This window comes from Apus apus, chromosome W (assembly GCF_020740795.1).
Source record: "Apus apus isolate bApuApu2 chromosome W, bApuApu2.pri.cur, whole genome shotgun sequence".
In the NCBI taxonomy this organism is placed as follows: domain Eukaryota; kingdom Metazoa; phylum Chordata; class Aves; order Apodiformes; family Apodidae; genus Apus; species Apus apus.
This window is the reverse complement of record NC_067311.1, coordinates 5,792,578-5,813,012: the sequence shown is the minus strand read 5'-3', so window position 1 is coordinate 5,813,012 and position 20,435 is coordinate 5,792,578. Positions and strand designations below refer to the sequence as shown.

Sequence of the window (20,435 nt, the reverse complement as noted above, 5' to 3'; positions counted from 1 at the left end):
TTGGTAAAACTCGTGACACCCAGCTGCAAAACTTGGCCCCTTCACGGAATAATGTCCATATTTGGAAGCAAAGTGTGCGGGTTCCACTAAAGGTCACTAGAAAACTGCTCCTCTAATAGCCACAAAGGGGCACCAGAGACCATCAAATCCTTCCTAGAGAGGTTTTTAACCATCTACTGCGCACGCGAGAAGAAAACGTAAACATCGCAATCAACTTTAAAAGATTTTGCTTTTCTCCTGAGAACTGTGATAAAAAGGTCTACATAAACGTAACGTTGCGAAATGGGAATCTATGCATGACTTTGGAAGCTATTCCTCATGCGTCCAGCGCTGCAATAAAGAACGCCTGCTTTCTAAAACTCCAACACGAGTCTTCGAGAGTTTTCTTCGGACGGATTTTGCGGTAACACTTACCGGGGCTCAGGGAGTTTGCGTGCCCTCGGGGCGCGGAGGGATCCGACCTGGGGGCGGAGGGAGAAGACGTTGGCGAGTCCGCGGAGGGATCTGCGTCGTGTAGTGCTGCCAGCCTGGGGGCGGGCAACGAGGTCCCGGAAGAGGCTGTTGCAGCTAGAAGTACTATTCGTTGTTATTTGTTGCCGCATCGAGTCCACCCCAAGCGTGCTTGTGGCTTTTTGGTGCTGCTCCCTCCAGTCGAAAGACTGCTTTTGCCAGGGCAGGGCAGGCCTTAACTTACCTTACCTTTTCAGAACATTTCGCAGAACCAACAGAAGTTGCTCTAACCCTTTCCCTGAAAGCCCCGCTTCCGTCGCAGACGTTTCCAAGCTGCAGACGTTTCCAAGCTGCACGCCTCCTGGGAGAAAATAAAATACAAAGCGTGCGTTCAGCTCGAGGGCTACAGGGCAGATCAAGATAGGATTTGCGCTAAGCTGGGTAGGAGGCTTTTAGAAAAATAGGCGGTGCCCCCAAAGCTGCCCAAGGGTGGTCTGTGGTGCCCTGCAGCCCCGGGGATAGGGAGCCATTTGATTGGTCTACACAACTGTATCGGGCTAAGGATATCCTTATCCGCCTTTGTGGCAAGGGCACGTTGTCGGCTCAGGTTCACCTTGGTCTCCGGCAGGAGCCCCCCCCCACGTCCTTTTTCTGCAAAGCTGCTTTCCGGCAGCCTCCAGCACATACTGGCGCGTGGGGTTGATCCTCCCCGGGTGCGGGACTTTGCACTTTCCCCACGTTGAACCGCACGAGGCTCCTGCCTGCCCACTTCTCCAGCCCGTCCAGGTCCCTCTGGATGGCAGCACTACCCTCTGGTGTATCAGCCACTCCTCCCGCTTTTGTATCATCAGCAAACTCGCTGAGGGCACAGTCTGTCTACCCGTCATCCAGATCGTTAATTACCATGTTGAACAGGATCGGACCGTTAGTTACTGGCCTTCAACTAGACTCCGTGCCACTAATCACCACCCTCTGGGCCCAGCTGCTCAGCCACAATGACTACTCCTGATGACCGTCTTGTCCTTCACGTGCCTGGAAGTGGTTTCCAGGATCAGCTGCTCCATCGCTTTTGCAGGAAACGAGGTGAGGCTGACCGGCCTGTAGTTCCCTGCGTCCTCTTTCTTGCCCTTCTCAAAGAGAGGGGTGACACTTGCATTCCTCCAGTCCTCACGCACCTCCCCCAGTCGCCACGATGGATCAAAGATTATCAAGAGTGGCTTCACAATGACATCTGCTGCTCCCCCAGCGCTCATGCGTGCATCCCATCAGGGCCCGTGGACTTATGTACGTTTGCTTAAGTATTCCCTTACCAGATCCTCTTCCACCTTGCTCCAGACTTTCCCCCCTGGTCTCCAGGGTACGGGGCTCCTGAAGTCTGGTCTTGCTAGTAAAGACTGAGGCTCTTCCCTTGTCCGCTGATGCGATCACTCCATCGTAGAAGGCCACTAGAGTAGTTGGGCACGATTTGCCCTTGGTGAAGCCACGTTGGCTTTCTCAAATCACCTCACCGTCTTCCATACAGAGAGTTCTCCAGAGAGTGCAGAAAAAGGCCCTTTTTCAGCGACCCTCCACCAGTGCTGGAACAGAATAAGGTGGCTCGATCTGCTCCAAGTATAACCACCAGCGCGACCAAGAAAAAGCAACGGGTGATAGTGGTGGGTGATTCTCTTCTCAGAGGCACAGAGGCACCCGTTTGCAGACCAGACCAGACCAGCTCTTTAGAGAGGTTTGCTGTCTATCGCGTGCGTGCACCAGGGACGTCACTGAGAGGCTTCCTAGACTCGTTCGTCTATTACCCGCTCTTGGTGTTTCATGTGGGGACCATGGATGCAGCCACCAGCAGTGTTAAGAATATTAAAAAGGATTACAGGGCCCTGGGAGCAGCAGTTAAGAACTGTGGAGCACAGGTGGTATTTTCATCAATCCTAGCAGTCAGAGGGAAAGGGATAGGGCCAATTGGATCCAGCAGATCAACAGCTGGCTACGCAACTGGTGCTATAGCTACCTGGATCATGGGACCAGCTTTGACAAACCTGGTCTGCTGGGGCTGATGGGGTCCACCTGTCGGAAAAGGGAAAGAGCATCTTTGGCTGTAGGCTAGCCAAGCTGGTGAAGAAGGCTTGTCGCGGTCCGATGTCAGTAGCAGGCCGCCGGAAGTCAGGAAGTTTACGCGACTCCCTCCCTTATTGAGAGGTTTGATTTAAAAGGGACCGAGGGTTACGCGTGGCGGTCGCCTCTCACAGAGGAACAGCCACTGCTGGACTGTATTTTAGAGTGGAAGCTAAGATACCGCCCTCACCACGCTCACAAACTATTACTGACACCAATATTTAAATTTCCGAACGAACCGGTTTATTAGGGGAAAAGCCAAATTAAGGGACAAGGGTTCCGGAAAAGTAAGTCGAGGGATATATCAGAGAAATAATTCAGAAGTAAGATGCCCTTATTAAATAACAATGTACAATGTATCCCCTTGAGTGTTATTAGAAGACATATAGAGGATAACCAGGGGATCAGGCCCAGTCAGCATGGGCTTATGCAAGGCAGGTCCTGCCTGACGAACCTGATGTCCTTTTATAACCTGATGACCCGACTATTGGACGAGGGAAAGGCTGTGCATATTGTCTATCTGGACCTCCAAAAAGCATTTGACATGGTTCCCCATAGAACTCTCATAAAAAAACTGGCTGCTCGTGGCCCGGATGAGCATACGATATGTTGGATCAAGCACTGGCTGGACAGTCGGGCCCAAAGAGTGGTGGTCAGTGGAGTCAAATCCAGCTGGCGGCCGGTCACAAGTGGTGTTCCTCAGGGCTCAGTGTTGGGACCGTTTCTGTTTAACATCTTTATTGATGATCTCGATAAGGACATAGAGCGTATTATCAGTAAGTTTGCAGATGACACCAAGCTAGGCGGGAGTGTTGATCTGCATGAGGATAGGGAGGCTCTACAGAGAGACTTGGATAGATTAGTTTGTTGGGCTAATGTTAATGGTACGGGCGTCAACAAGGCCAAGTGCCGGGTCCTGCACCTTGGGCCACAACAACCCCATGCAATGCTACAGGCTTGGGGAAGTGTGGCTGGAAAGTGTCTGGCAGAAAAGGACCTAGGGATTCTAATTGACAAGCGGCTGAATATGAGCCAGCAGTGTGCCCAGGTGGCCAGGAAAGCCAACGGCATCCTGGCTTGTATTAGAAATAGCGTGACCAGCAGAAGTAGAGGGGTGATTGTCCCCCTGTACTCAGCACTGGTGAGGCCACACCTGGAGTATTGCGTCCAGTTTTAGGCACCTCAATTCAAGAGAGATATCGAGGTGCCGGAGCGAGTACAGAGGAGGGCAACGAAGCTGGTGAAGGGCCTAGAGAATAAATGTTATGAAGAACGCTTGAAGGAGCTGGGAATGTTTAGTTTGAGAAAGAGGAGGCTGAGGGGAGACCTCATCAGTCTCTACAACTACCTGAAAGGTCATTGTAGAGAGGTTGCTGCTGGTCTCTTCTCACAGGTAATTAGCGACAGAACAAGAGGGAATGGCTTCAAGCTGCAACAGGGTAGGTTTAGAGCGGACATTAGGAAAAAATGTTTCACAGAAAGAGTGGTTAGACACCGGAATAGGCTGCCCAGGGAGGTGGTTGAGTCACCATCCCTGGATGCGTTTAAGGGTCGTTTGGATGTGGTGTTGGTGGCTATGGTTTAGGGGAGAACTTTGTAGAGTAGGGATGATGGTTGGACTCGGTGATCCCAAGGGTCTTTTCCAACCTGAATAGTTCTATGATTCTATGAACGTAAATAACAAGGTTCCTGTTGGAGAGGGTCCAGAGAAGGGCCGCCAAGATGATCAAAAGCCTGGAGCACCTCTGCTATGAAGACAGGCTAAGAAAATTGGGGCTGTTCAGCCTAGAGAAGAGAAGGCTCCGGGGAGACCTTATAGCGGCCTTCCAGTACTTGAAAGGGGCCTACAGGAAAGCTGGGGAGGGGCTTTTCATCAGAGAAGATAGCGATAGGACAAGGGGTAATGGTTTTAAACTGAGAGAGGGGAGATTTAGGATAGATATTAGGAAGAAATTCTTCACTACAAGGGTGGTGAGGTACTGGAATAGGTTACCCAGGGAGGTTGTTGATGTGTCCCCCCCCTTGTTCTTGTGGGGGACTTCAACTTACCAGATGTCTGCTGGAAGTACAACACAGCAGAAAGGGGCCAATCCAGGAGGTTTCTGGAATGTATGGAAGAGAACTTCCTGCTACAGCAGGTAAGTGAACCCACCAGGGGTAGTGCCATGCTGGACCTACTGTTTACAAACAGGGAAGGGCTGGCGGAAGATGTAGTGGTTGGAGGTCATCTTGGGCGCAGCGACCATGATATGATGGGCTTTTCCATATGTGGTGACGTTAGGAGGGTCGTCAGCAAAACCTCTACCTTGGACTTCCAGAGGGCTGACTTTGGTCTCTTCAGGACGCTGGTTGGGAGAGTCCCTTGGGAAATAGCTCTCAAAAACAAAGGAGCCCAGGAAGGCTGGGCTTACTTTAAGAATGAAATGATGAAGGCGCAGGGGCAGGCTGTCCCTATGTGCCGAAAAAGGAGCCGGCGGGGAAGAAGACCGGCCTGGTTGAGCGAGGAACTATCACAAGAACTCAGAAATAAAAAAAGAGTGTACCGACTTTGGAAAAAGGGGCAGGTGAATCAGGAAGTATTCAAGGATATTGTAAGGGCACGTAGAAAGAGAATTAGAGATGCAAAAGCTCAGCTAGAACTTAAACTAGCCATCTCTGTAAAGGATAATAAAAAAAGCTTTTATAAATACATTAATAACAAAAGGAGGGTCAGGGAAAATCTTCATTCCTTATTGGATGAGGGGGGGAACTTAGTAAGGGAGGACAAGGAAAAGGCTGAGGTACTTAACACCTTCTTTGCCTCAGTCTTTAACAAAAAGAATAGCTACTCTCAGGACAACTGGGCTCCTGAGTCGGTAGACAGGCATGGGGAGCAGAATCCCAGGAGGAAGTAGTTAGGGACCTGTTGTGCCACTTAGATCCCAACAAGTCCATGGGTCCGGATGGGATTCATCCTAGGGTGCTGAGGGAGCTGGGGTTGTTTAGCCTGGAGAAGAGGAGACTCAAGGGGGACCTTATCTCTCTCTACAACTACCTGAAGGGAGGTTGTAGTCAGGTGGGGGCTGGGCTCTTTTTCCAGGCAACTAGCACCAAGACAAGAGGGCGTGGTCTCAAGCTGCTCCAGGGGAGGTTTAGGTTGGATATTAGGAAGTACTTCCTCACGGAGAGGGTGATTAGACATTGGAACGCGCTTCCCAGGGAAGTGGTGGAAGCACCGTCCCTGGATGTGTTCAAGGAAAGGCTGGATGTGGCACTTAGTGCCATGGTCTAGCCGATGTGGTGGTGTTAGGGCATAGGCTGGACTTGATGATCTTAAAGGTCTTTTCCAGCCTTGGTGATTCTGTGTGGGTGATTCTGTGAAGGGCAGGTTGGATGAGGTTTTGTGCAACCTGGTCTAGTGGTAGGAGTCCCTGCTTATAGCAGGGGGGTTAGAAATAGAGATATATATATACATGGGATAAGATGAAGATGCCTCCCAGTGGCTGTCTCAGATGCTGTCGCGAGCCGGTATTGGGGGCTACCGGCTGCCAGGATGCTTTCGCGACTTGCCCCCCCCCCCCGATGTGGAGGGGTTTTTGAATAAGACCGAGGGCTCACACGTGGCGCTCGCCTCTCACAGAGGAACAGCCACTGCGGGACCGTATTTTAGAGTGGTAGTGTGGGGAACGGTCCATCTGCTCTCCCCCCACATAAGACTAAACAAAATGCCTTTCAAGCCAGCAAAGCAAGAGTGGCGCCTTTTTACTGATTTAGCCAAGGACAGAATGGAACAGGCCTCTCGCTCTACCAGATAACTCCACAGCAAGAAAAGAGCACAAGGGTTATGATAACTGGCAGAAAAATGGACAATAGGTTAAAGACTGCCTATAACAGAGCAGTACCTGGACCTGCCTGGAACGCCAGCCTCGCTGTCCGGAGGAGCCGAGAGGGAAGGGGGGGCTGCCCCGCGACCGCTGCCCGGAGAAGCGGAAAAGGGGGGGGGGCCGCCTGTGCCCGCTCCGCGGGGACCGTGCCCGCTCCCCGGAGACCCTGCCTGCCCAGCCTAAACGAAACCGGACCAAAGTAGGAGCTTGCCCAGCCTGCATTCGCCACCTACTTCGGGACTAAGGCCGTGCTTGCCGCAGCTGCTGCTGCTGGGAGGGGTCGCCCTGGCTACCGGGAAGCCGGCCCCCCCACGGATCGCCTGCCAGCCGCATCCTGGGAACCACGCGCTACGGAAGGAGGGTAAATACACACACACACACGCACACTCTAACTTTCCTGCCGGGCTCAACTCCTACCCTTTCACTCCATTGATTTTACACTCATCCTCGGAGTGTGCCTTTAATAAGACCATAGTACCTTTGAATCCCTTTTCCAATATACACCTAGACAACCTCTCCTGAACCTTGATCCCTTAATTTGTGTAGACCCTTAATAAACCGATTAATTCGTAAACTAAACATTGGTCTCAGTAGCAATTTGTGAGCATGGTGGGAGGGTATTCTAATCTACCCTCTAAGATACGGTCCCGCAGTGGCCGTTCCTCTGTGAGAGGCGAACGCCACGTGTGACCCTCGGTCTCATTCACAAACCTCTCCACATTGGGGGGGGGAAGTCGCGGAAACATCCTGACAGCCGGTAGCCCCCCAATACCGGCCCGCGACAGGTAGTTAGAGTGCACACCCCCACCACGCTCACAAATTGCTTCTAAGACCAATGTTTACTACACGACTTAATCGTTTTATTAAGGGTTAACACAAACTGAGGGATGATGTTTAGGGAAGATGTAAACGTAAATGGCTATCAGGGACATATATATTTACACAGTAAGAAAGTGTCCTTTAGGGAGGTAATGCAAAAGGTACTGTGCTTTTAAGGCGTCTCTCCGAGAGAGGGTTGAGGACCAAAGGGATGAGGGAGGAAGCCCGACGTCAGTCCTCCTTGAGAGGTCGAGCTGTGTGTGCGAGTATGAGGAGAGGAGTGTGTGTGTGCGTGTGTGGTGATGTTACCTTCCGGCGGCTTGTCCCCGACGGCTCCTTTCCTAGAGGCAGCGGCGGTTGGTGGCGCCCCTTTTCGCCAGGCAGCGACGGCAGGGTCCGAAGTCCGTGGTGTCGGAGGGGCAGCCTCTCGCGGCTCGGCAGCGGGTGCAGCGGCTGTTTGTTTCCCCGGCAACCGGCAGCAAAACGGGGGGGGGGGGGCACCGGCCCCGACCCCAGGGGTCAGGACCCCAGCACGCTCACCGCTTAGGCCCAGGCTCGACCCGGGGCGGGCAGGCGGGTAAGCAGGCAGGCAGAGTCCCAGCACCAGTATCCGCAGCAAGGGGGGGTGTCCCACGCAGAAAGCGTCCGAACAGGCCTGGGGGGGGGGGGGGGGCACCTACTGCCCTCGCCGCCTTTTATACCCCCGTGACCCACCTGTCCAGCCAGTGTCACTGTCCAGAGCCAATGAGCGTCCATGAGGCCCAAGTTAGGGCAGTGACTACCGGGGGCAAAGTATGACTTGTCGCCCATCCTTTCTGTCCCGTACCACATCTGTTGTTCTGGTTTCAGTTGTCCTTGAGAAGCAAGTCTGTTTTAGTCCGTTAGCTGGAAATAATCAGCAGAAGGCCTTCGCTGGCTTAAAAGGCATTTTGTTTAGACTTATGTGGGGAAGAACAGCTTCCCACAGGTGCCCCAGTAACATAGTGGTCAAGGGCAATGAAGGATTGCCCTGCGTCCTCATGCCCAGCAGCCTCTTTTAATAGCTGTTAAAGAAAGGTGAAGTTTGCCGTCTCCCTGCCATGCGGTTTTGGTTTGGGTCCGGCTGGGACGGAGTTAACTTTCTCCATAGCAGCCCTCGTAGTGCTGTGCTTTGTAGTTGTAGCTAGAAGGGTGTTGAAGACACACCAGTGTTTTAGCTACTGCTGAGCAGTGCTCCCACAGCTTGGAGGCTCTCTCTCCAACCACCCCACCCCCAAAGTCCAGGAAGCTGGGGGCGGGCAAGAGGGTGGAAGGGGACAGAACCAGGACAGCCGACCCAAATTGACAAGAGACATAGTCCACTGTGCTATGGAGGCACCACAGCTGCCATTCAGACCACCTGCTTTCTCCTACCTGCAGCAGGAAGCTGGGCCTACCTCGGTTTCCCCTTGTGAGTCAATTGCTCTTTGTCTGTCAGTCTCACACTCTCTGTTTCTCAGCTTCACTGCCCTTAGCCTGGAGCTGGAGTTTCCACAGAAAGCAAAGGGCATAGTAAACTCTGAGCTGGTATCAATCTCCAAAGCACCAATAGAAGGCCAAGTTGATATCTGTGGTGCCAGCTGCTCTCCGGTGTTGAAGAACACAGAGCCCAGCTTGGCTCCAGCGAGGCCAAACAGAAACCAAAAAAAGAAGGGAGAGATAGATAAACACAAGAATTTGCTTAATGAGGGAAAAGGCTTTCTTGGTTTTTCCTTTGTTTCCCCTTTTGTTCTCCAGTAGAGGATTTTTGAGGTATGGCTAACCAGTTAAGTGGCAGCAGCCAATCCCTTTATTCTATAAAAGCCTAGTCCCATCTTTGGTCGGGGAGATTCCTGTACATTTTTCTTAGAAGGCGTACTGGATCTTCTCCCCTCCAGTGGGGACGCCTGCTCAAGCAGTTACTCCTCGAGAGGTTGAGAGAAAGGGACACCTGGCCGTAGCCAAAGAAAGGGTAAGGAGTATCAAATCCCTATCTATGCGTTCTTAATCGCATCTTCTTCGCTAATTTTAAACATTTAAGACAGTTTTGAGTTTTAAGCTTTGGAACTTTAAGACGTTAGGATCCTTGTAAACATAAAAGACTGCAGTCAGTGTATTATCACATTGCCTATAGGTATTACTTCAATCATTGTTCTAGATCTAGCATACGACCTATTCACGAGGAAGTTGCTAGCACTCTGTCCTGGCTTGAGCCAGGATTAAGCCAATTTTTCTTTTCACTGATTTTTTTTTCCTTCAGTAAGCTTTCTTGTAACTAGCAACTGTGTGTTCTGCTAGGCTGATAAGACAGTGGAATGTTTTTCTAACTACTGAGGCTTCAAGGTTACACCTTCACTCCGCCGGCTCAGACACTATGGGGAGATCTCTGACCCCCCCGTGGGAGGCTGAGTTAGACAGACAGCAAAATTGGCCAAAGATATTCCATTCCATATATCTACGTAAGCTCAAAGGAAGGACAGAGATCTTAGAAGACAGCTTCCTCCTTCTTCTCGCCGCTCTCTTCCTTCCATGGCCGGCGTCCGGGGAGGACTCTGCTCATCCGTCACCGCCGACCCTTAGGCTCGAGCTCTCCTGACCCTCATAACTCTCCGCTTTCTCCAGCAGCGGCTCCGGGATTTCTCGGGACTCTTGCCAGTTCAGGGGAGTGCTGTGGGAGTTGTTGGGGGTGGGGGAGGCGAGAGGCTTTTGCCCATATCTGAATATATATCTGTATATAATTGTATATATTTTCTTGTGTGATTCATTAGTGTTTTAATTAAAGCTGTGTAGTTTAGTTTTCAATCCAGCCAAGTCTCTCTCCTTTTCTCTCTCTCCTTTCCTGACTGGGTGGGGGGGGGGGAGGGGATCGAGAGCATTGTTGTCGGACCTGAGTCAAACGATGACAACAATTTAATTGGCGCCCAACGTGGGGCTCGAACCCACGACCCTGGGATTAAGAGTCCCATGCTCTACCGACTGATACCATCAACCGTATCATTACCAGCCTAGTGATCCTAGGGATGATGATACTGTTCTCTATGGGGTCACTGTATGTGTACGGTTACACTGCTAGTCCTACTGGTACAACTCCTAAAGTGAATAGAACGGTCCATGTTGGTAACAGCAATAGCTGGTTCAATTTTACCTCTCCATATTCTCTCAAGCTGAATCTCCCAGCTCTTGATGTGAATAGTATGGTTGCAGTGGGGATGTTTTTGCTGAATGTTTATAATATATTGTGGATGCGTAGGGCCAGATGTTGTTCTGCTCACTGCCATTCCCCCACAGGCAATGTTGCTGCCACTGCTGCTGCCAACACCACTGCTGCCAATACCACCACTCCTGCTGCTACAAAAACAACTGCTTCTACAAAGAAGAAGCCTGATCCATCGCGAATGAAGCTAGTTAACCCTGTGACTAAGAGCAAGGCAAAGCGCTCCGCCCTTTTCACCCGCTCCCGTCTGAGATATCCAGAGTTCCTTGAAGCAGCAGAAGGTGAGGGTGAGGAAGAAGAGGATCCTAATACAGTTGATGGAGCAGGTGCCTCTCAGACAGAGGCTGACGGTGAGGAAGGGAAGGATTCTAAATCAGATGATGGAGCAGGTACCTCTCAGACAGATAAAAAACCAGACCACTCTCAGATAGATAAAAAACCAAGCCACTCTCAAGCAAATAAAAGAACAGCAGGTCCTCCTCAATCAGATGACGACGATGACCTTGCCCACCCTTTCTCTATGAAAGAACTGCGCCTCATGAGAAAGGACTTCACCCGCATTGATGGTGAGGGAATCCTTCCTTGGCTGCTCCGATGCTTTGATAGTGGTGCTGAGACCTACAATGTGGATGAGAGAGAAGCCAAGCAGTTGGGATCCCTGGCCAGAGATGCTGGTATTGACAGAGCACTTAGTAGTAAGACAGGAACTACTACCCTGTGGGACCGACTTCTTTCAGCTGTGAGAGAGAGATATCCCCACAAGGGTGACATCGGATGGCGCCGAAGCAGAACACCCACTCTCGAGAAAGCCATCACCTACTTGAGAGAGATTGCTGTGCGAGAAGTGATCTATAATAACGATGGAATCACAGATCCTGATGATGTTGAGTGTGACACACAAATGTTCCGGAAGTTTGTTCAGGCTGTACCAGCAGCGCATGCCCATATATTCTCCTTCATGGGATGTTTTGAAGGTTACGAAAGACCAACTGTACGTGAGGTAACTGTTAAAGCACGACAGTATGGAGACATCCTCTCTGATTCCCTTTACTTCCAAACCTCAGCCGTTAAGAAAATGGTTGACAGGAAGTATAAGATGCCAAATGGAAGTAAACCCCAGACTCTTCCTAGAGACAACTGGTCACGTGTTGCAGCCATTAAGAAGAGACGTCCTGCTACGAGACAGCAGCAAGGAAGACAGGACTCACTGCGACGCCACCTGTGGTCTCTCTTGAAAAATCACTTTAGAGAGGACATGAGAGTCTGGGACAAGAAACCCACTGATATGCTCCAGTTACGTGTGCAAGAGCTTCTAAACAGAACAAAGCCAGGAGATGGTTCTTCCAAGAGGAAGGTCGCACCAGTCAACAACCAGGATGGTTCATCGAGCTCTAGTGCTCAACCCTAGGGATGCCCTGCCTCCAGCCAGGAGGAGGAGAGGGACAACCGAGTTTATTGGACTGTGTGGATTCGGTGGCCTGGCACATCAGAACCACAAAGATATAAAGCTTTGGTGGACACTGGTGCACAGTGCACTCTAATGCCATCGAATCATAAAGGGACAAACCCTGTCACTATCTCTGGAGTGACAGGAGGTTCTCAACAACTGACTGTTGTGGAGGCCGGTGTGAGCCTCACTGGTAAGGAGTGGCAAATGCACCCTATAGTGACTGGCCCAGGTGCTCCGTGCATCCTTGGCATAGACTATCTCAAGAAAGGATACTTCCGTGACCCGAAAGGGTACCGGTGGGCCTTTGGTATAGCAGCTGTAGAGACTGAGGACACTGAACAGCTGCGTACTTTGTCTGGCCTTTCAGATGACCCTTCTGTAGTAGGGTTGCTGGAGGTTGAAGACCAACAGGTGCCAATTGCCACTTCAACAGTGCATAGACGACAGTATCGCACCAACAGAGACTCTGTGATCCCCATTCATAAGCTGATTCGGCAATTGGAAAGCCAAGGTGTGATTAGCAAGACTCATTCACCCTTCAATAGTCCTATCTGGCCAGTGCGAAAGCCTGATGGCGAGTGGAGGCTGACAGTGGACTATCGTGGCCTGAATGAGGTGACACCACCACTTAGTGCTGCTGTACCAGACATGCTAGAGCTTCAGTATGAGTTGGAGTCAAAAGCAGCTAGGTGGTATGCCACTATTGACATTGCTCATGCATTCTTCTCTATTCCCATAGCACCAGAGTGCAGGCCACAGTTTGCTTTCACCTGGAGGGGAGTCCAGTACACCTGGAATCGACTGCCCCAGGGGTGGAAACACAGCTCAACCATTTGCCATGGACTGATCCATGCTGCACTGGAGAAGGGTGGAGCTCCAGAACACCTGCAGTATATTGATGACATCATTGTGTGGGGTGACACATCAGAAGAAGTTTTTGAGAAAGGTAAAAAGATCATCCAAATTCTTCTGGATGCTGGTTTTGCTGTAAAAAGAAGCAAGGTCAAGGGACCTTCGCGAGAGATCCAGTTCCTGGGAATCAAGTGGCAAGATGGTCGTCGCCAGATCCCAATGGATGTGATCAACAAAGTAACAGCTATGGCCCCACCATCAACTAAAAAGGACACTCAAACCTTTTTAGGGACTGTTGGTTTCTGGAGAATGCATATTCCATGTTACAGTGAAATTGTGAAACCTCTCTATGAGGTGACCAGAAAGAAGAATGATTTCAAATGGGGTCCTGACCAACAGAAAGCTTTTGAGCAGATCAAGAAGGAGATTGCGCAGGCAATGGCCCTTGGCCCAGTTCGAACAGGGCCAGACATCAAGAACGTGCTCTACACTGCAGCCGGACACAATGGTCCCAACTGGAGCCTCTGGCAGAAAGCACCAGGGGAAACTCGAGGTCGACCCCTGGGATTCTGGAGCCGGAGCTACAGAGGTTCCGAGGCCAACTACACAACAACTGAGAAGGAGATACTTGCAGCATATGAAGGAGTTAGAGCCGCTTCAGAAGTGATTGGCACTGAAGCACAGCTCTTTCTGGCGCCCAGACTACCGGTGCTGAGATTCATGTTCGAGAATAACCTTTCTCCTGTCCATCATGCCACCGATGTGACTTGGAGTAAATGGACTGCTTTGATCACCCAAAGAGCCCGAATAGGGAAACCTAATCGTCCAGGTATTGTGGAAGCAATTACAAACTGGCCAGAAGGCACCCACTTTGGAATGCCACCACAAGAAGTGGTGAGACGAGCTCAAGAAGCTCCACCATATGATCATCTACCAGAGACTGAGAAACAACTTGCTCTTTTCACCGATGGCTCCTGTCGTCTTGTAGGGAACCACCGGAAGTGGAAAGCTGCCGTGTGGAGTCCTACACGACTGGTTGCACAAGCAGCTGAAGGAGAAGGTGAATCAAGTCAGTTTGCAGAGGTCAAAGCCATCCAGCTGGCTTTGGACATTGCTGAGCGAGAGGGGTGGCCGAGACTCTACCTCTACACTGACTCGTGGATGGCAGCAAATGCCTTGTGGGGTTGGCTAAAACAGTGGCAGCAGAATAACTGGCAGCGAAAGGGTAAACCTATTTGGGTTGCTGACCTGTGGAAAGACATTGCAGCTCGGATAGAAAAACTGGAGGTAAAAGTGCGTCATGTGGATGCACATGTGCCTCTGAGTCGAGCCACTGAGGAACATCGACACAACCAACGAGCGGATGAGGCTGCCCAAGTGTTCCAAGTAGACTTAGACTGGGAACACAAGGGTGAGCTTTTTCTGGCTCGGTGGGCCCATGATGCTTCAGGTCATCAGGGCAGAGATGCAACATACAAATGGGCTCGTGACCGAGGAGTGGACTTAACCATGGACACTATTGCACAGGTGATCCATGACTGTGAGACATGTGCTGCAATTAAGCAGGCAAAACGGTTGAAACCTTTGTGGTATGAGGGGAGGTGGTCAAAGTACAGATTTGGAGAGGCCTGGCAAATTGACTACATCACACTTCCTCAGAGCCGCCAGGGTAAGCGCTATGTGCTTACAATGGTGGAAACAAGTACAGGATGGTTGGAGACATATCCTGTGCCTCATGCCACAGCCAGGAATACTATTCTGGGTCTTGAGAAGAAAATTTTGTGGAGACATGGTACTCCAGAGAGAATTGAGTCAGACAATGGGACTCATTTCAAGAACAGTCTTGTTACTGATTGGGCTAAAGAGCATGGTATTGAATGGATCTACCATATCCCATACTATGCACAGGCCTCAGGGAAAGTTGAAAGGTACAATGGTCTGTTGAAGGCTACCCTAAAGGCATTGAGCGGTGGAACTTTCAAAAACTGGGATAAAAATTTGGCAAAGGCCACCTGGTTAGTTAATACCAGGGGATCCATCAATCGGGCTGGTCCTGCCCAGTCGGACCTTTTGCATACTACAGATGGGGATAAAGTCCCTGTGGTATGTGAAAGGAACCTGCTGGGTAAAAGTGTTTGGGTCTATCCTGCTTCAGGCAAAGGTAAACCTGTCAGGGGTATTGCTTTTGCTCAGGGACCTGGACATACCTGGTGTGTGATGATGGAGGATGGTGAAGTACAATATGTACCTCAAGGTAATCTGACTTTGGGAGAGAATCCTTAATTTGACAGCTGGTAATGTATAGAGCCTGTATGTAATATATGGTATGGAATAAGGGGTGGAATGTCCTGGCTTGAGCCAGGATTAAGCCAATTTTTCTTTTCACTGATTTTTTTTTCCTTCAGTAAGCTTTCTTGTAACTAGCAACTGTGTGTTCTGCTAGGCTGATAAGACAGTGGAATGTTTTTCTAACTACTGAGGCTTCAAGGTTACACCTTCACTCCGCCGGCTCAGACACTATGGGGAGATCTCTGACCCCCCCGTGGGAGGCTGAGTTAGACAGACAGCAAAATTGGCCAAAGATATTCCATTCCATATATCTACGTAAGCTCAGAGGAAGGACAGAGATCTTAGAAGACAGCTTCCTCCTTCTTCTCGCCGCTCTCTTCCTTCCATGGCCGGCGTCCGGGGAGGACTCTGCTCATCCGTCACCGCCGACCCTTAGGCTCGAGCTCTCCTGACCCTCATAACTCTCCGCTTTCTCCAGCAGCGGCTCCGGGATTTCTCGGGACTCTTGCCAGTTCAGGGGAGTGCTGTGGGAGTTGTTGGGGGTGGGGGAGGCGAGAGGCTTTTGCCCATATCTGAATATATATCTGTATATAATTGTATATATTTTCTTGTGTGCTTCATTAGTGTTTTAATTAAAGCTGTGTAGTTTAGTTTTCAATCCAGCCAAGTCTCTCTCCTTTTCTCTCTCTCCTTTCCTGACTGGGTGGGGGGGGGGGAGGGGATCGAGAGCATTGTTGTCGGACCTGAGTCAAACGATGACACACTCAAACAATTAGCCTTTGTGTAATAGTTGACTATTTGGTTGTGTATTTTATTATTAAGGTACCTTCTTGTCTTGTTATCCTAATACCCTGTTTTGCTACCCTAATATCCCAACGCTCATGTAATCCGATGTATGCCTTTATAGTCTCATCTTTGGGATCCTTTGCGATTTACAATGAATCTTGGTTCTGTACATACACATCTCGATGCTCTCTTGCCCCGTACGGGACACTACCATAGCCCTCCTTGCCAGAAAAGGGATTATCAACAGGGCCTTATCGCACAGCCATTGATAAAGTGCTCCAACAGGACTTGGATGCTTCCAGCACATTGCGCTGTGCCAAAACCACCCTTGCACGGCACGCCGAGTAGCGTCACATACAGTAGTTTCCAAGGTTTTAGCAGCAGCCTACACACCGGCTTTACGTACGTTTGCGTACCACTCACGAAAAGCTCAGAGTTTGCTTCCTACAAGATGCAGGAGACTGCTAAGCGGCTCCAGCATCACGCTTCCAATGACTGGGCAAATCTGTTAACACCGTTAACAGACTGAAACATGCCACATACTTACACTCCAGGGAGGCACCAGTTTAACTTGCAGAACTATTTCCCTCAGTAAGACACGCCAAGACAGAGATGATATCCCCATGGTAAAGCTTTATTGTGCAACTGCCGCTCAAAGCTTTCATTACCTTCCACAGACACGCCACACACACACACACACACAAACAATCAGACATCAACAGTGGCTAGACTGACGGGCAACAGACAAAATCCATTCGGTGGCCGTTTGTACACGTGCAGCAACTCTCGTGGTGCAAAAATCTTAGCCAGGCGGCCAGCCCAACAGACGGCCACCCGGAATACGTAGATGTTGGCGATAGACAGATTGCCCACCCTCAGGCCCTTCATCCACAACCGTCCGGAATCCATCGGTCAGGCCCAGGCGAGCAGCACGCTTCTTGCCAACAATCTTGAAAGGCCCAAGAAGCTGGAGAAGGAAGCACAAAACCATAAATAAAAAATAACATAAACCAAAACACCACACACAAAGAGGGGAGAGGGCGGGAAGGGAAGGAATGGGAGCAGGGAACCACCCGGAGAAACCAGTTAGCCAATTCCTAGCAATTCAACCACTGCGCTTCAAATTACCGTCCGTCCGCCTGCAACCGACGTTTTCCAAGCAAAGCTACAAAGACCGATCATGCACACTACTATAGAGAAAAAAAGAGCTATGCAATTTTTTTCCAAGCTAGACGCTAACGGACTACAAAACAGCCAGAGAAGCTAAGTTTGTCTCTGGGTTAAAGCCCCCACCTGCCAAAAACCCCAAGCCCTCTTCTCCGTATTGCAACAACTACTACTACTCTTACTCTAAAACCACGACAACAGGCATCGGACTGGGCTCCAAAACAACACCGCATTTTGCACCTGAAGTACGTACCCATTGCTTTATATCACTGCTTTGAGTCAAAAAGCTCAAGTCCGTGACAAGCTAGAGGCAAAGGGTTATAGCGCCAGAAAACCCAAAATAGCCTACTGTGCCCTATCAAGAGGAAAAGGGGGGGTGGGAAAGAGTCTAGCAAATTAGCAACTAATTACAGGTAGAGTTTAGTGTACAGAAAGCTTCACAGTACTTACAGATTCACCAGAATCTTCCGCTTCCGATAACCTGATAATTGGCTCCTTAGGCATGACTAGGAAACGCGTCGGAGCTTGGGGTGAAAGACCACGGAAGGCAAGGCACTGGAGGAAGAGCAAACAGTTAAAACGTAATTGGCTTCAGAGAAAGGTAATGTAACTCAAGCAAATCAATATGCCCCGCTGAACTCGTACAGCAGCAGATTACCAGACGCCCTAAAGGCAAGCCCAAACGATGACTTTTCTTACGCGATATGAATACTTTCTACACGCAGAACACAACACATTTACAGAGCCCCCTCCAGAAGTGGGATTCAGCACGCAAGATGATGGGGGCAAGGAGACGGGCCAGTACTTCAGATTAGCGACCCCCAGTAGGTTTTCATTTGGGTTGGTCATTTCCTAAGCGGTTTCTCTGTTCAACGCGGTCCACGCAGAGGCAGGAGAGGAGACAAACGGCCTAACTGAACCGGCAAAGAATTTAGTAAAGGGGAAGATCAGCGGCCATTCGTTTCCCACGGTACAGGGAGCTCAAGTATCGAACAAAAGCATAATCACAGGAAGCCGGCACGTGCCTAGTAAAAGTCCGTCTTCTACGTCGCATGTAAACCCTACCTTCAAAAGCAGAAGACCTCCCCAACTGTTAGCCTTCAGCATTTTAATTTAAAAATTATACAGGATACTAACCGAAAGTTAACAGCGTGTAGGTAACGGCCGACCTTCCCTCCCCCAGTCCAAGCAGCTCACTCTAGTTCCTAGCACGCTGTGGTGCGCCAGCATCCGTGAACCTCGCAAGCATGCTGGTATCACGGTCCCACTTCACCACAGAAACAGGGGCTGGGAACCTTTTGCAGCCTGCAGGATAACCCGTTTCTAGATTTATCTATTTTTTTTTAAGAACAATATAGCAAAAGCTGTAACCCTTTGCTTTAATAATTCAGTGTGGGGGCTCAGAACCAAAGCCTAGCACAGCAGAGCTGTGAAATCTCTATGACACTATCACGAGGCACATCAAGACCTACATTTCTCCTATGCAGAGCCAACTCGTTACGGTCACTCCTCAGACGTTCGCCGTTTACCTACCTACCTACCTACCTAGGTATGTACATACACCTGGAATCCCCGAGGAGACTGACTGCGTGTGCTTCTTCTAAGGTTTCGAGACTATCACCCTACACGAGGCAGGACCACTCCCACCCCCCGGCAGCAAACTTTGCACGACTTGCAGTGCCAAAGAGATATCACGCGGCAAACGTCTGCGGCTGCCACCAAGTGCGTTGCCGTCAGAGGCCCTCCTCTACGCGCGCGCGCGCACGACACGGCGGGGCTTGGGAACAGAGGCGAGCCGGACAGCACCAGCAACCCACTACGCGCCGCGGCAGGCGGAGACGGAGTGGGGGAGCACCGAAAAAGCGCGATGTTTTAGGGATGGTGCAGTAGAGAGCGCCACAACCCAGAGAGGCCCCGTCCGTTGCCCGCCCGCCCTGGCTCCCGCGGCAACGCCGCCACCCGCCCTGCCGGGCACGCGCAACGGGTCCTCGGCTCAGGGCGCCTGCTGAGCGCGGGGGGAGGGGGAGAGGAAGGGAAGAGGAACCGCGCACAGAGCAAAGCCGCGGCTACCTCCTCGTCCTCGTAGATGACGCTGGCGGGGAAGCGCCTTGCCGATGATCTTTCCGAAGGCAGTAGTGGCGCCACCCGGCCGGGCAGCCCGCGCCCCAGGAATCTCGTCAGCCACGCCGACGCCCGTCCTCGCCCCCGCGCTTCCTCCCCTCGGCCAGGCCCTCCGCGGCGCCCCTTGGGCCGCCGGCCGATCCCGCGTGTCGATTGGCTGTCTCGCCTGTCGTTTCCGCTTGTCCCCGCCCCCTTGGCGGTTCCGCCCCCGTCGACCCGGTGCTAATGACACCTATAGAGCCTTTTATGTTGATTTCGATAAAAGTGTTGAATAGAAGTGTTAAAGTAGAACTAGGCCTTTTTGGAAACTTACTGAAGTGAATCTTTCTCATAAGATTAGACTATTGCTTATAGACGATTACTAGCTCCGAAGTTATGTTTTGTGAAGTTTTGTTCCTGTGTCCCTGGGAGAGCGATAGGGCCCCAGACTTGTTATGAGAAGTGGCAGAGAAATGGCACCAACGGGTATCGATAATTCGTCTGGCCCAGTATACCCGGCTCACGGGACCGAGATATTGGTAAAACTCGTGACACCCAGCTGCAAAACTTGGCCCCTTCACGGAATAATGTCCATATTTGGAAGCAAAGTGTGCGGGTTCCACTAAAGGTCACTAGAAAACTGCTCCTCTAATAGCCACAAAGGGGCACCAGAGACCATCAAATCCTTCCTAGAGAGGTTTTTAACCATCTACTGCGCACGCGAGAAGAAAACGTAAACATCGCAATCAACTTTAAAAGATTTTGCTTTTCTCCTGAGAACTGTGATAAAAAGGTCTACATAAACGTAACGTTGCGAAATGGGAATCTATGCATGACTTTGGAAGCTATTCCTCATGCGTCCAGCGCTGCAATAAAGAACGCCTGCTTTCTAAAACTCCAACACGAGTCTTCGAGAGTTTTCTTCGGACGGATTTTGCGGTAACACTTACCGGGGCTCAGGGAGTTTGCGTGCCCTCGGGGCGCGGAGGGATCCGACCTGGGGGCGGAGGGAGAAGACGTTGGCGAGTCCGCGGAGGGATCTGCGTCGTGTAGTGCTGCCAGCCTGGGGGCGGGCAACGAGGTCCCGGAAGAGGCTGTTGCAGCTAGAAGTACTATTCGTTGTTATTTGTTGCCGCATCGAGTCCACCCCAAGCGTGCTTGTGGCTTTTTGGTGCTGCTCCCTCCAGTCGAAAGACTGCTTTTGCCAGGGCAGGGCAGGCCTTAACTTACCTTACCTTTTCAGAACATTTCGCAGAACCAACAGAAGTTGCTCTAACTCTTTCCCTGAAAGCCCCGCTTCCGTCGCAGACGTTTCCAAGCTGCAGACGTTTCCAAGCTG

At 50.8% G+C, this 20,435-nt stretch overlaps 2 protein-coding genes across 17 annotated transcripts in view; both read right to left on the bottom strand.

Annotated features, from left to right (window-relative positions):
- The window catches only part of LOC127395203 (adenosine 5'-monophosphoramidase HINT1-like), a 213,788-nt gene that overhangs the window by 179,659 nt on the left and 13,694 nt on the right, over positions 1-20,435 (bottom strand). For 2 of the 15 annotated variants that reach the window (XR_007891742.1, XR_007891745.1), the window contains exon 1: positions 999-1,231. The exons of 3 other annotated variants lie outside the window; for them this stretch is intronic. The gene's annotated coding sequence lies outside the window, so the exon portion shown is untranslated. Of the gene's footprint in view, positions 1-414; positions 568-694; positions 812-998; positions 1,232-18,541; positions 18,712-19,066; positions 19,191-20,046; positions 20,180-20,435 lie in introns of those variants that run through there. 10 more of the 15 variants (XM_051641797.1, XM_051641810.1, XR_007891744.1 and 7 more) reach the window with 9 other exon arrangements.
- The window catches only part of LOC127395210 (adenosine 5'-monophosphoramidase HINT1-like), a 29,279-nt gene continuing 25,286 nt past the window's right edge, over positions 16,443-20,435 (bottom strand). The window contains exons 4-5 of one of the 2 annotated variants that reach the window (XM_051641836.1): positions 17,447-17,551; positions 16,443-16,796 (exon numbers count right to left, since the gene is read on the bottom strand). In XM_051641836.1, the coding sequence (XP_051497796.1) occupies positions 16,632-16,796; positions 17,447-17,551 (270 nt within the window). In that variant the 3' untranslated portion in view covers positions 16,443-16,631. The remainder of the gene's footprint in view (positions 16,797-17,446; positions 17,552-20,435) is intronic. The other variant, XM_051641837.1, reaches the window with a different exon arrangement.